This window comes from Capra hircus, chromosome 19, assembly GCF_001704415.2.
Source record: "Capra hircus breed San Clemente chromosome 19, ASM170441v1, whole genome shotgun sequence".
In the NCBI taxonomy this organism is placed as follows: Eukaryota; Metazoa; Chordata; class Mammalia; order Artiodactyla; family Bovidae; genus Capra; species Capra hircus.
Window position 1 is genome coordinate 18,816,942 of NC_030826.1, and position 14,135 is coordinate 18,831,076.

The 14,135-nt window shown below is 51.1% G+C and overlaps 1 protein-coding gene across 5 annotated transcripts in view; it reads left to right on the forward strand.

The window, feature by feature from the left end:
* The window catches only part of LOC102189340 (kinase suppressor of Ras 1), a 160,610-nt gene that overhangs the window by 80,066 nt on the left and 66,409 nt on the right, over positions 1 to 14,135 (forward strand). For all 5 annotated transcript variants that reach the window (XM_018064273.1, XM_018064277.1, XM_018064278.1 and 2 more), the window contains exon 2: positions 9,722 to 9,862. In XM_018064273.1, the coding sequence (XP_017919762.1) occupies positions 9,722 to 9,862 (141 nt within the window). The remainder of the gene's footprint in view (positions 1 to 9,721; positions 9,863 to 14,135) is intronic.

A 14,135-nucleotide genomic window follows, 5' to 3' on the forward strand; every position in this document is an offset into this window, starting at 1 on the left:
GAAGCACAGAGCTCCAAGAAGTCAAACACGTGTTGACTCATTTGTTGGAGAAGTTCAGCTCATGGGCTTCCTGCATTCCAGGGTGCTGGTATGCCAGAAATTCTCTGGAGGAGCAAGCAGGGAAGTCTTGTCTTAGAGTAAAAAATGTAATAAAACATCTCTAGAATCTGCTCCTTCCTTTCCACCCACACAGCCACTGACTAAATTACCTTTTGTTCTCATTTGCTGAATTGCCTTGGCTCCTTAATTGGCTTCCCCGTTTCTGGTTTCTCCACACCCACTTCAATCTGTCCTCCACATGGTTTCCAGAATGATCATTCAAAAATGCAGATCTGACCACGTGTCTGCCTTTGTATTCCTCCCCATGCCTGCAAGATTGAGTGAACACGCCTTAGTGTGGTCTTCCTGGGCCTTCCAGAACCTTCTGGGGTCTGCATGAGCTGGCCCTGCCCCCTGGCTGACTGCTCTCCCATCTTCCCCATCCCCTCTAGTCTCTGGCTGCTTGCCATATAAATATATCCCTTTTTTTTTTTTTTATAAAGGTTTTCTTGTGACTCTGGCCTTTCCTCTGCTCTGCTCCCCACCTGGGTGTCGTCCCTGCTCCTTACCCTCTGTCTGTGTGTCACACTCCACACACCAACCCCCCCGCAACTGATTGAACCCATTTCGGGGATTATCTCCTCTTTGATGTCTTTCTAGGATTTCAGCCCCCCTACCCCATAGACCCAGTCCCCCTGGGGTCCCACAGACCTCTGTGGCAGCACCCAGGTGGCATACTCCATGTGGCATCAGCTGTCCCCATCTGGAGGGCCACACCCACACCTCTGGACCTTGGTGAGGGTGGCTGGGCAGCTGGACTCAGCTGGCCCACCATTCCTCCCTGTACAGGCTCAGAGTCTCTCCACGTGGTCCCTCCCTCAGAGTGGTCATGGTAAGAAAATAAAAAGTACAAACCAAAAAAGAAAAAAAAAAAAAAAAAGGCTAACTTGGGCTTAATAAAAATGTAGCTGCTCTTTGAAATTTGCGAAGACGTTTGGAGGAGTGCTTGTGGGTAGCACGGGGCCCCAAGAAGAATGGAGAGATACCTTTTTTTTTCCTTCTGTAGGTTTTCCAGAGGCAAACAGGAAGACTTACAAGGTTTTAGAAGGAGGTTTGAGATAGTGCTGGGAGGGATTGGGGGCAGGAGGAGAAGGGGACGACAGAGGATGAGATGGCTGGATGGCATCACCGACTCAATGGACGTGAGTTTGAGTGAACTCGGGGAGTTGGTGATGGACAGGGAGGCCTGGCGTGCTGCAATTCATGGGGTCGCAAAGACACGACTGAGCGACTGAACTGAACTGAACTGAACCTGTGGTAGTGCAAGGTTAATAAATGTTAGCAGTAAAGACTGCTTTTGATCGCAAGTAACAGAAAATGTGAGTTCCACAAACAGACTCTTATGTCTCTCCTGCAATGAGAAGTTTGGAGTTAGGTGGCTCATGTGTTTAGCAGCTGGACAGAGGTGTCTCTGGACAACTCTTGGCTATTCTAATCTTCAAAGCAGGGCTGTGGGAAGCCCCAGAGACTGCCCCACTTGTGAGGGAAACACTTTCCCGGTATTTCCAGTGGACATGGCCTCATATCTCATTGACCAGACCTGTCATACATAGTTAATTTCAAAGGAAGATGGGAGTGGGGCCCAGATCACAAAAGAGCCATGCTGGATCCCATCCTAGGTCAATTATGTGGATGTAAAGTCAGGGTTGAGAACCGCTGACTTGGATCAGTTCATCACCAGGCACGGTGCTGCCCTAACCAAAATCGGCCTGCGAGTGCAGAAGAGGTCAGGCATGGCTACCAGATGGGTAGTGGGCAGCACCTAACATGGCACCCAGCATGCCAGGGGAGATGGCCACCACATTTGTCAGCCCTGGGTATTCGAGGAGCTCCCCTGCCCTGGCCCCTCACCCCTGCACGGTTCTCTATCCTTTTCTGTGATGGTCTCAGCTGCTAGGCAAACAGTTGTGTCTCTGGAAAGGAAGACCTGCCTCCCCAGTATATGACACAACCTGCTACACATTGCAGGTGCTTTCAGATCAGAGTTTGAAGTGGGCCCACTGGCAAAAGCCCACCTTAGTCGTTAGGTGCAGCCTCTGCCTTTCTTCCAGGTCTCGGCTTGATAATTCGCATCCAGGTCTCTTCTGGTGTGCAGTGTCAGGAACTCTCCGGGATTTCCTCTTGTCGTCCAGGGCTTGAGAGCTAGGCTGTGCTCTGTGGGCTGGTGAACTTCAGACAGGCATGTGGAGTATGTCTGAGTTGAGACACAGGCTGTATCGATTAAGGGGTCTGGTTTGTGGGTGCCTCAACCCCTGTGTCTCCTGACACCTGCTCTCCGTGGCTGCTCAGCAGATGCGCTGAGTGTTGGGGCCATCAGGGAGGCTCCGAGGGTGGGCGTACCTTCTCCCCTTTCTGTCCCTCCGTCTGGTCAGATCTGTCTGTGGACACATCTGTCACTAGTAGATGATGCATCTCACACACCAGTTCTTCAAGCTTACGCTCCAGGCTGCTTATGGCCATGTCACAGTGCCTCTCGGTGCTGGGAGCCCAGACCAACTTTCCCGATGATTTGTTGAATGAATGGGTGATGTATAGAGGTTCTTCCTTCCCTCGTGTCGTCATTTCAGGCCCAGGGCAGTTAGGGGTTGAAGCAGGTGTTTGGCTTTCTCATGATTTAGTCCAGTTTGTTCCTGCAGCCCCTGAGGACCGCTGGTTCTGAAAAACCCATGGGGGTATTGGGCGCTTGTAGTGTTGAATCGACTTGGGAAGCAAACCTGCCACGGCAGCCCCAAGACTGCTCATGCACTGGTTCTTCAAGGCCACGGTTGCTTTCTAGAGCACATTCACTTTGCCCACCCTTGGCCTCTCAGGTAGGAGCTGTCTTAGGATATGTAGGTCAAGGGAATGCCTTTCTCTTGGAAACTTTTCCTTCTGAGTCTCAGGACTGCAGTGGAGTGGTAGGTGTTGCCGAGAAAATAAGGGTCCTTGGCTGTCCACCCTAGCCTGGCTCAAGCTCCCTCTTTCCCCAGAAGTCTCTTAGGTACTTCTGAGCCTCATTGGTCCCTCCTTTCCTGCCTACTTAACACCCAGCATCAGAGCAATTAGAATTGGTGATGCTATCTAATGGGGATGCTAATTGCGCAGAGGAAATTAACGAAGTCATCAGTGCCTCCGGGCAGGGTCTCCCTGCACCCTCTGCTGTACTGGCCCCTGGTACTCTGAGCCATCAGCAGAACCAAAGACTGATCCTGGTTTGTCTTGGTTGGGGTTTGAAGCTCCCATTTGCTGCTGGTTGTCAGGCCCCAGAGTTTGCAGCCCCAGTGGAGCCAAGGAAGGGGGCGGGAGGCCCTGAGTTTCCAGCTGTGGCCTTCTCACCCCCGGCCTCCTTGGGAACGGCTCCACTTGTGGTCTGGGGCAGACTTGTTTGTTTGTGTTTGAAGTTCCCCGACTCTGAGTTTGACGTCAGGGCAAGGTTGCTGGCAGGAGGCTTGGCGGGGAGATTGTCTCTGTAACAAATGCACGTGTCTGGCAGCTTCTCCTGGAGGGAGAGCACGGGTGCGTGGGGTGGAGGGAGCGAAGGATGGCTGGTTGCGAAATGCCCGGTTTGGGAACTGAGGTCACTTTCTCCTCTGCTCATCCCCACTTTCCCTGGCATGCTGGCTCTGCCCCTTGCCTGCTCACGGCAGCCCCCCTGGGTACCCTCGAGAGCTCCGTGGGACTTGGCAGTGCCAGCGCCGAGGCACTCTTGGAGCCAAGCGCCTGGTCATGCCCGCAGGGGAGCCGTGAGCCGAGTCATGACCTCCAGAGCCTTCCTTACTATCTCAGAAATCATTTCGCAACACGTTGGCCGTGGCAGCCAGACCAGACTGCTCAGCTGGCGGGGTTGGCCGGGGGTCCCCAGAAGCGCACTCCAGTTTCGGAGAGGAGATGGGAGAAGTAAGAGGAGCCTCCCGAGGCCCTGGCAGACCTGGCTGGTGCCCAGGAAGGAGCTTCAGCTTCAAGGACTGTCCGGGGAAGGCTGGAGTAAGTCCTGAGAGCTTTGGCGACTTCCTGAAGTTTGGGATGGGTTAGACAGGGACCTGGGCTTCCCAGCTGGCGCTAGTGGTAAAGAACCCGCCTTCCGGTTGCAGGAGACATAAGACACGAGTTTGATCCCTGGGTCGGGAAGATCCCCTGGAGAAGGGCATGGCAACCCACTCCAGTATTCTCGCTTGGAGAATACCATGGACAGAGGAATCTGGAGGGCTGAGATCCATGGGGGTCACAAAGAGTCGGACACGACTGAAGCAACTTAGCATGCATGAAAGCACAGGAATATGGCACTAGCAAAGACTGCCATGGACGTCCTCTTAAGAATATTTCATGCAGCCCACCTGGGAGGAAGGAGTCAGGGTCCCATAGGTGTGGGTGAGCTGGAGGCTGGTCTGTGAACTGTGCCTGCTGGCTGGAGGGCTGAGTGAGCCGGGGAAAGGGGCGGAAGTGTGTAGGGGCCTGCAGGGGCCTCGCTTCACTCTGCAAAGCATGGTGGGGTCTCCTGGAAAGGGGCAGCCCCCTGGCATTGGGCAGGGTGGTAGTTGGTTTTAATGATTTCAGAGCAGGAGTCAGGTGTAGCCCAGAGGGTAGGTTCTTGCACAGAGGACCAGAGGCGGTGGCCCGTCGTGGCTGGAGAGTGTGGAGAGTGTAGGGAAGTCTGTGACTTTTATTCAGAGGACTCACTGCCTGGGATGGTCTGGACATGACTGGATCCGAGTGACCCAGGTAGGCTGCCCAGCACCCAGATCTTGACATCGCTCTTCTTGTCTCCCGTCAAGAGTCTGAATGGGTTGTGACCTTTGTAGTTGTACAGAGCTATTCTGTGGGAAAATGCCATGCTTAGGGGCTTTGGGGTTGTGTGAATATTGGGACACCATGCTTACCTCCTGGAATTTTCATTGAGAACCCAGCGAGAGAAGAGGATAATGTGCTAAGTAAACAGAAGAGAGAGACTTGCCTGGCGGTCCAGTGGTTGAGACTCCAAGCTGCCAAGGGAGGGGGTGTGGGTTTGATCCTTGTGGGGGAACCAGGATTTTTACAAGCTGCATACATGGAGAAAAAATAGATACGATTATTATTACTACTAGGGTTGCTGATTGAGTGTTGAGGTGATCTGCATAATTGAGAGAGCTCACTGTTGTCTATGGGAGTCTGGTGTCCCTTTCCGCCTGTGCTGGGATTAGTTGCCCATTTATGTCTGTCACCTCTGTCCTTATAGACTGACCCACCTGCCCTGCTTGAGATGGCACGTCCTGGGACTCTGAGAGGACCTGGCACTTTGCCGAACGTTTTACATCCAGATTTTCTCATGTAAATCCTTATAGCCCTTTGAGGGAAATCAGCCCCATTTTACAGGTGGGGAAGCTGAGGCTGACAGGTTACATCTGTGTTTACTTCTGGGGGAGGGTGATGGTGAGGGGCTTGGGGGCCAGGTCTCTGTGTCCCGAGAGCCAGAGTTCTTCCTCGGAGCTACACTGCGTCTTGGGTGTGTTTGGTGTAACCGGTGGAAACCTTCTGGGGCTTGTGTTTTTGTTGGTGGTGTTGTTCCAAGCACTTTCACATATAGTTATTTTGACTCCAGCTTCTCTAAAACAATACCATTTTATGGTAATATTGAAGCTGAGCTAAGGGAGATTTCCCTAAGAGCCTTGATCTGACATGTCAGAACTGGAACCAGAGCCCAGATCTTTGAGCCTCGGACACTTAGCAAACACTTGCCATGCGTCATGTCTTGGTGATACCCAGCGGCTGCTTGTGGGCTGACTTGCTGCTCTTCTGCTCCTTCTGTAAGTCTGACTGAGCCTCAGGGCAGGCGCAGGATGCACGCTCAGGAAACGAAAGAGTATCAGAGGTGGGCGAAGACTTTCGTTCCAGCCTCGGTCCGCCCCTGCGGCCAGGGTGCTGATGACTTTTTCCCTCTCGCCGCTGGGTCCCATTGCTGAAACCCCAGGTGTTCTTCCCTTCTGGAGAATTTCTATCTGGCGGTTTTGTGGTTAAGAGAAAATGACGCTACCCATGAAAGGCCCTGGTGGAGGCCCCTAGGGCTGGGCTGGCCAGCCCGCTGTGGTTTGTCTGGGAAAGTAACCCCTGGGTGGTTCTACAACTGTGGCCAACTTTCCAAAAAGTGAGAGCAGTCTTATTTTGCTTGGGTAGGCACTGTACGCTGGACACCTCCTCCAGCAGAACACAAATCTGCAGGTGTCGTTTCTTCTTTACAAGCGTCAGGACACCAACCCCCCTTGCCCATGACTCATTCTCCTTCCTGGTCTTCATGACCAGCCAGGGCTGCGGATTGTCACCTGGGTACAGTGAGGAATTCTTTAAGTTCTCCTGGGTCCTACCCACTAGTCACTCTGGCTGCCTTTTGATGGGAACTCTGAAAAAAAATGAAAGTGTTAATTGCTCAGTTGTGTCCGACTCTTTGCAACCCCATGGACTGTAGCCCGCCAGGCTCCTCTGTCTATGGGATTCTCCAGGCAAGAATACTGGAGTGGGTTGCCATTCCCTTCTCCAAGGGATCTTCCCCAGCCAGGGATCAAATCTGCATCTCCCGCATTGCAGGCAGATTCTTTACCATCTGAACCACCTGAGAAGACCAGTGAGGACCTCTAGCAGCCTTCAAAAAAAGAAACCTCTCACTCCGCTTCAGGGGAACCCACCCTGATTTTTGAGACTCTCCTGAGCCATCACTTGCCCAGCTGACGTTTATTTTCAACTCTCATTTTAATAAACATGAGGGCCTGTCAGGGCTACAGAATGTAATATGTGTTCAGTTGCTCATTCATTCAACAAAGGTTTCACCATAGCAGACCATGCGTCAGTGCTTGGCTGGCTCCTGGGGACACAGTGGTGATCAGGTGATCAAGAACATAGACCAGGCACCTGGCCTCAGGGATTTTCCCATCTGAAGAAGGAAGCAGACAAGCCAAATATTAAATGTGTGATCTGATAGAGGACAAGGGCTGAGGGCCTGGAGGCTGAAAAGGGCTGGACTTGGTGATGGGGCTGAACGAGAGAAGCCCCCAGATCCTGGCTCATTGCCAAGGCCAGATTGGCTGATCTAGATGTTGCCCTGTGTTGGCCAAAGTCTTAGCACAATGAACAGGTTATTCATTGGCTCCCAGGGGTGTGGCCCCTGAAACACTCAGGCTGGGGATGGATAGACCTCTTTGCTGCTGATGTCAATGTCAGCAGCCCGACCTTGTTGCTTCATGCGGAAGAGAATGGTTTTGACTTTGCACAGTTAATTGATTTATTGCCCTATCTTTGGTCAGCAATTTGACGCTGTGGTTTGAGAGCAGTTTGGAGTGGAGGGCAGGCTGTGGGAAACCGTTTAATGTGGGGATGAGGCCCCTGTATTTCCTTCCCTCCTTCCTTTCTCAGGCATCTTTGAGCACACATTATGTGCCAGGTGCAGCAATAGGCTTGTGGGGACAGTCCAATAAGGTGGGCATAGTTCCTGCCCTGGTGTATAATAATGGGGGACTAACCTAGTTTTGGGGGGAAGTTTCCATACTATAGTTCAATCCTCCCACCTTACTGTGAGCTGGAATCATCCTTGCTGTTGTACAGATGAGAGAACCAAGACTCAGGAAAATTAATGAACTTCTCTAAGGTCACACAGTTAAAAGAAACTAGATCTGAATCAGAGTCATTTTTCTTTTTTTAAAATTATGAAAGTATGATAACACATTTACACAACACATTAAATTATCGAAGTCTGATAACATTTATGTTACAAGACATTGCAAAATACAGAACAAAGTTACACGTAGTTCTACTATATATTACAGTTCTTTTTTTAAGTGGATAAATTAAGGTTTTCAGCTGGAGTTCCAGTATTGAATGCAGATTCTGTTCAACTCCAAAATCTGTGCTGTGTTCTCTGCACCGGGAGCTCACATCTGTAGGGGGAGACCTGGTTAGAAGCTTGAACAGGAGGCCCTCTGTTGTAGCGGCTCCCAGAGAGGTATGGACAGGGCACTAGGCAGGGGAGACGGGGGAGGATTCTCATTAGCCCAGGGGGTCTTGACCAGGCCAAGGACACTGTGGCTGGAAGAGAGCAGGACATCCAGCCACTCCAGACATTTGAGCAGAGGCCCAGGAGTATGGACATACAGAAAGTATTAATATTTGAGGACTAGCTCCTAGGAGAGTGCTCACCTGGAGGACTGGGTGGGTCAGGGGTAGGGTGGAATGGAGATGAGGCTGGAAAAGAAAGTTGAGGTCCTGAACTTGGAATGGCCTCTGGTCACACTTGGAGAAGGGCTCCCCAGGTGGCGCTAGTGATGAAGAACCTGCCTGCCAGTGCAGGAGACACAAGAGACGTGAATTTGATCCCTGGGTTGGGAAGATTCCCACAGCCACCTACTCCAATATTCTTGCCTGGAGAATCCCTTAGACAGAGGAACCTGGCTGGCTAGGGTCCATAGGGTCCCAAAGAGTTGACCACATTGAGATATTTACAGATAAAGAACAAGGAATGAATTAGCAACAGCAAAACTCTCGAGGGGGCAGCAGGTACTGGGAAGTGGCTCCCAAGGGCAGGGTTCATTCACACAAGACTGTGAAGGTGGTGCTTGTCTTGAGGGGGAGCTCCCAAGTCGCCGTCTCAGCAGCTCTCATGGGGTCCCGGGGTTGCTGAGTCTCAGTGGGACCTGCCCTCTTTGGGTTGTCACTCATTTCCCTCCGTTTGAGTCCACTCCCTCTTAATCAGTCGCGGCTGCACTCTGCCCTGAAGGTCTTGCCCCTCCGCATTCCTCAGCACAGTGTGGGGCAGCCCAGCATTTGTCAAAGAGAATACTAGTATTTACTCTTTTATTATTTGCAGCTTTAGCCTTTTGAGACTCTTTTGAAACCCGAGGACAGGCTTTGCCTGGAAAACACATAGATTCATGTGTCTGAAATTTGCATACATTTCAGGGAGCGGGTCTTGAAAGCCTCTTGGTGGACCCCAGTCAGGGACCTCGGCTAATAGAGCCGCAGCCCGCCGGCCTGGCCGGCCCTCAGGATGCGCGTGCTGTGGGCTGGGCACTCACTCTGAGGGCTTCGTTTCTTCTTAGCCTCCCTGAGAGGGAGGTTCTATTCTTACCCCCTTTTCTGGAGCAGGAAACCGAGACTTTCCTGGGGGCAGGGTGTTCTGTAGCTTGTCCGAGGTCACAGGGCTCAGGTGTGTCTGAGCCCTCGGGTCCTAGCCCGGGCAATCTGATTCTTGGCTGGAAGCCTCTTAAGTGGAAGGTTACTCATCCTCCCCAAGCCCCTGCGTTTTTCACGTCATCCATCACTGACTCCCTGTACCCCTCCCTTTCTCTCAAGCAGGAAGCCCTTCTTCCGTGCAACCCTGTACTCTGTTCTGCCCAGTCTTGCCCATTACTTTCTGAAGAGCGTGGTCCTTGGTGGGAGGTGGGGAGGGTGGTGTGGCCGCCGGCCTTGGGTGGGACAGAGGGTAGGGGCTGGTTCTCTAGGCTTCCCTGCTGGCTCTGCCAGACCCTACTCGTCTCCCCGTGCCTCCTCGGTTTCCTGCTTCACCCTGCTTGATTGGCAGCGGAGGGGGCACCTGGCAGGCCCCCGTCCGTGTCTCACGGCTCGTGTTTGCCAGAGCTCCCCGCGCCGCGAGTGAACCCGCTTCTCTCTCCTGGGCTCCCCGCAGGCGAAGCTGCTCCGGTACATCTGCAAGCAGTGGCAGTGCAAGCTGAGCGTGGCTCCGGGCGAGAGGACCTCGGAGCTCGACAGCTACCCTCGCTTCAGCGATTGGCTGTACACCTTCAACGTGAGGCCGGAGGTGGTGCAGGTACGGGGGCTACGCCACGGGGACTGGGGTCTCCGGGTGGCATGTGGGCGGGGTGTCGAGCAAAGCGACCACACGCAAACCCGAGGACTGGCTCCACCGTGGCTGCGACCGATGGGGCCGGAGTGGGATGTGGAGGGGACGGCAGCACCAGGAGGGACCCAGGGCCCACGTGGCTCTAGCCTGTGTCCTGGGTGCCAGCACTCTATAGCCAGACAGCCTGACCCCGCCACTCATAGGTTCATCATGAGGACAACAGCCGGCGTCTCTGGAAACACTGACTGTGCAACAGACACTGTGGAATACTCTGTATAAATAGTCTCACTTCATTCCCAAAAAGCCCTGTGAAGGAGTTACCATCATGATTGCTGTTTTATACTTGAGAAAATTAAAGCACCATTTTATACTTGAACAAATTAAAGCGTGGATGGGTCAAATAGCTTGTTTAAAATCATAGGGCTGATAAACGATAGTTTTGGAATTTAGAAGCAAGGATCTGAGTTTAGTTTTCTCCTGTAACTCCAGCAGTAATTCTGTTTTCCTTCCTTCATTCTCTTTTCCCATCCATCCAACCTACCCACCCACCTACCCACTAAACTAATCAACCAGTATGCAAGGAGGAGGTCAGAGGTCATGGGGTATCAATAAATCAGTGCTTGACAGGTGTTGTTCACCCAGGCAGGTCTTTTAAATCCCTCACTTCTCTTCTAAAATGGAAAAGATGGACTTGGCCATTGTCGTAAAAGCAACACGAATTCATTTTAATTAGACACTTTGGAAAACAGAAGAAGAAGGGGGAAAAAATCACATACGTATTACCACCACTCAGAGAAAAATCTGTGATCATTAAGACTTTGATAGTTCCTTCCAGCCTTTTTTTTTTTTACCCTAATACTTAAGTCTTTAAAAAAAAAAATCTCTAGATGGGTTAGACCTGTGCTGTCTAGTAAGGTAGCTAATATTATGTTCTTGGAATGTGGCAAGTCCACATTGAGATGTATTATGATTTCAAAGACATAAATTCAAAGATGTGCTGAATTCTGAAGACATGATCCAGAAAAAAGAAAATATTAAAAACTTAATAGTTAATCTGTTGAGATGCTATTTTGGTTATATGAAGCTAAATAACATGATTAAAATTTATTTCATATATATTTACTTTTTCAAGTGAGGCTATTCAGAAATTAAAATTTAAGTATGTGGCTTGCATTATATTTCTCTAGGGCAACACTGATTTAACCCATCCTGAATAAACAATTTTATATTTTACTCTTATCATTGGACATGCTAACCAGCATGTTTTCCTTGTATTTTCACACTTGGTAACCACCTCCCACCCCACTTTCTTTCAGGAGCTTCATAATGTCTGAGTATATGTGCTATCGTTTACCAGGCAGAGGTTAATTCCAGTTGTTGACTATTGTATATGTCATGGTGGTTAATATTGTTTATGAATCTGCTTGTATATCTAAGAATTTTCACTAGGAGAGATTCCTTGGATAGGAGGTGACTTGAACTTAAGAAATTCCTGTTATGGGTGAGAGAAGATGGGGGTGAATGCGGGCTCCCCACAAGGGCACTTCTAGCACCTTACACGCTCCCAGCCCTGGCCCTGGCCCCAGTGGCCCTCATAGTTGTGACATACGTCAACTTTTAAGAAGCTGGCAGAAAAGAGTTGGCTCATGAGAAGTTTGAAGGAAACTGCTTTGTGAGATCGGAGAAGGCGATGGCACCCCACTCCAGTACTCTTGCCTGGAAAATCCCATGGATGGAGGAGCCTGGTGGGCTGCGAGATGGAGGTACCTTGGGTGTATTGTTAACAGTCTCATGTACGCATGCACATAATATGTATGTTGTTAGCCGCTCAGTCATGTCTGACTCTTTGTGACCCCTTGGACTGTAGCCAACCAGGCTCCTCCATCCATAGAATTCTCCAGGCAAGAATACTGGAGTGGGTAGCCTTTCCCTTCTCCAAGGGATCTTCCTGACCCAGTTATTGAACCCGGGTCTCCTGCATTGCAGGCGGAGTCTTTACCGTCTGAGCCACCAGGGTAGCCACCAGCTGCTTAGTCACTCTGTGTCCGACTCTTTGTGACCCCATGGACTGTAGCCCACCAGACTCATGTCTGTAGCCTACTTGGAAGGTGCTGGGGCCCCACGTGGGCAGTGACTTGCCCAGCATCGCATCAGCATCTTCCCTGCTTGATGATGAGGACCACCGGGTTCAGAGTGGCCTAGTTACTCTATGAAGGTCCCCAAGCTGGTAACAGGGGCAGACTTGAGGGTCAAACCCGGGGCTGCTGGACTCCAAACTGTGCCTTCTAGCTTCCTTTCTTGGGCTTAAGACATCTTTGGCAGATGACTTTGCTCCTTGAGGGATTTCCCTCAGATCTGCAGAGATGTGAAATATGCTGGAGACCCAGCCTCACCCGTGCCCGGCTTTGAAAGAGGAGCCGGCCATGCCCAGGGCAGAAGCCAGGACCCTGGGCCGGCTGCAGAAGCTTTTTGGCCTCTGGGGAGCCCTCTGGTGGCAGCCGGGACAGGGGTCTCCCAGCCGGGCCCAGAGGTGATCGTGAGTTAAGTGGTGTCTGAATCACGGAGTCATGCGTGAGGACTTGCCTAGTTTCCAGTGTCTAGGACTCCATGCTCCCAATGCAGGGGGCCCAGGGTTCAATCCCTGGTTGAGGAACTAGATCCCACACGCAACTAAAAAAGACCCCACGTGCTACAACTAAGGCCTGGTACAGGCAAATGAATACATATTTTTAAAAAGCAAACAAAAACAAAGTCATCTGGGGTAGTCAGAGCTGGGTGTAAATGAGGGGAGAGCTCATTTGTGCGCAGGTTCAGGCAGGCTGGAGAGCCCACTAGCCAGGTGTGTTTGGGAGCCAGGATGCTCCCTGGCGGAGGGCACTGGGACAGAGTCTGAGCAGAAAGCTGTGTGCGGGTGGTGGGGTCGGGGAGAAACGGCAGGAGTGTCTTCGGCCCCTCCCTCCGTGTCCCCTTACCCCTCCACCTCCCCGCCTGCACCATGGCCCAGGCCCCCATCCTCTCACCCGAGCTCCTGCAGCAGCCCCAGAACTGTCTCCCTACTTTATCATTGACCTGCTTCACTCCATTTTCCACACAGCATGAAGAAATGTAAATTGGACCACGTAATTCTCTAGGGCTTCCCATTTCTTTCCGAATAAACACCAGATGCCTCACACACTTTGACCTCTGCATGTCTCTGACCTCATTTCACTAACCCTCCCCTTCACTCCCTCTGGTCTAACTTTTGCACCCACTCTCTTGCTCCCTGGAGTGGTCTTGCCTGGGCTTATCCCATGGACATCATTCTAGTGTCAGAGCCATCGTCACCTCCTCCACACAGTCTTCCCTGATGAGCAAAAGGCCACTCTTATGTTTCTTTCTTTTTTTTTTTTGAATTGTTTATTTTGTACTGGAGTATAGCCAACTGTCAGTGTTGTGATAGTTTCAGGTGAAAAGCGAAGGGATTCAGCCATACGTTTACATGTATCCATTCTTCCTCCAAACCGCCCTCCCATCCAGGCTATCCAGTAGGTCCTTGCTGGTTATCCAGTTTAAATATAGCAGTGTGTACATACATGGCCATCGCAAGCTCCCTAACTATCCAACCGTAAGTCTGTTTTCTAAGTCTGTGAGTCTCTCTCTGTTTCCTAAGTAAGTTCCTTTGTGTCATTTCATTTTAGACTTCACATGCAAGGAATGTCGTCCATTATTTCCAGTATTTCTCCTTGTCTGTCTGACTTGCTTCACCCAGGATGACACTCTGTAGATCCGTCTATGTTGCTGCAAATGGCATCATTTCATTCTCTTTAATGGCTGCCACTCCTGTGCTTCTTAACCCACCAATTGTGTGGACTCTGACTGGCTCCCACTCCACTCTGCTAGGCCCAGATGCATCCTATGTGCTTTCAGCCAGAATTGGTTCGAGAATAGGTTGTTGTTCAGTCACTCAGTCGTGTCTGACTCTTTGCAACCCCATGGACTACAGCATGCCAGGCTTTCCTACCCATCGCCATCTCCCAGAGCTTGCTCAAACTCGTCCATTGAATCGATGATGCCATCTGACCATCTCATCCTCTATCACTCCTTCTTCTGCCTTCAGTCTTTCCCAGCATCAGGGTCTTTTCAAATGAATCAGTTCCTTGCATCAGATGGCCAAAGTATTGTAGCTTCAGCTTCAGCATCCGTCCTTCCAATGAATATTCAGGGTTGATTTCCTTAGGGATTGACTGGTTTGATCTCCTTG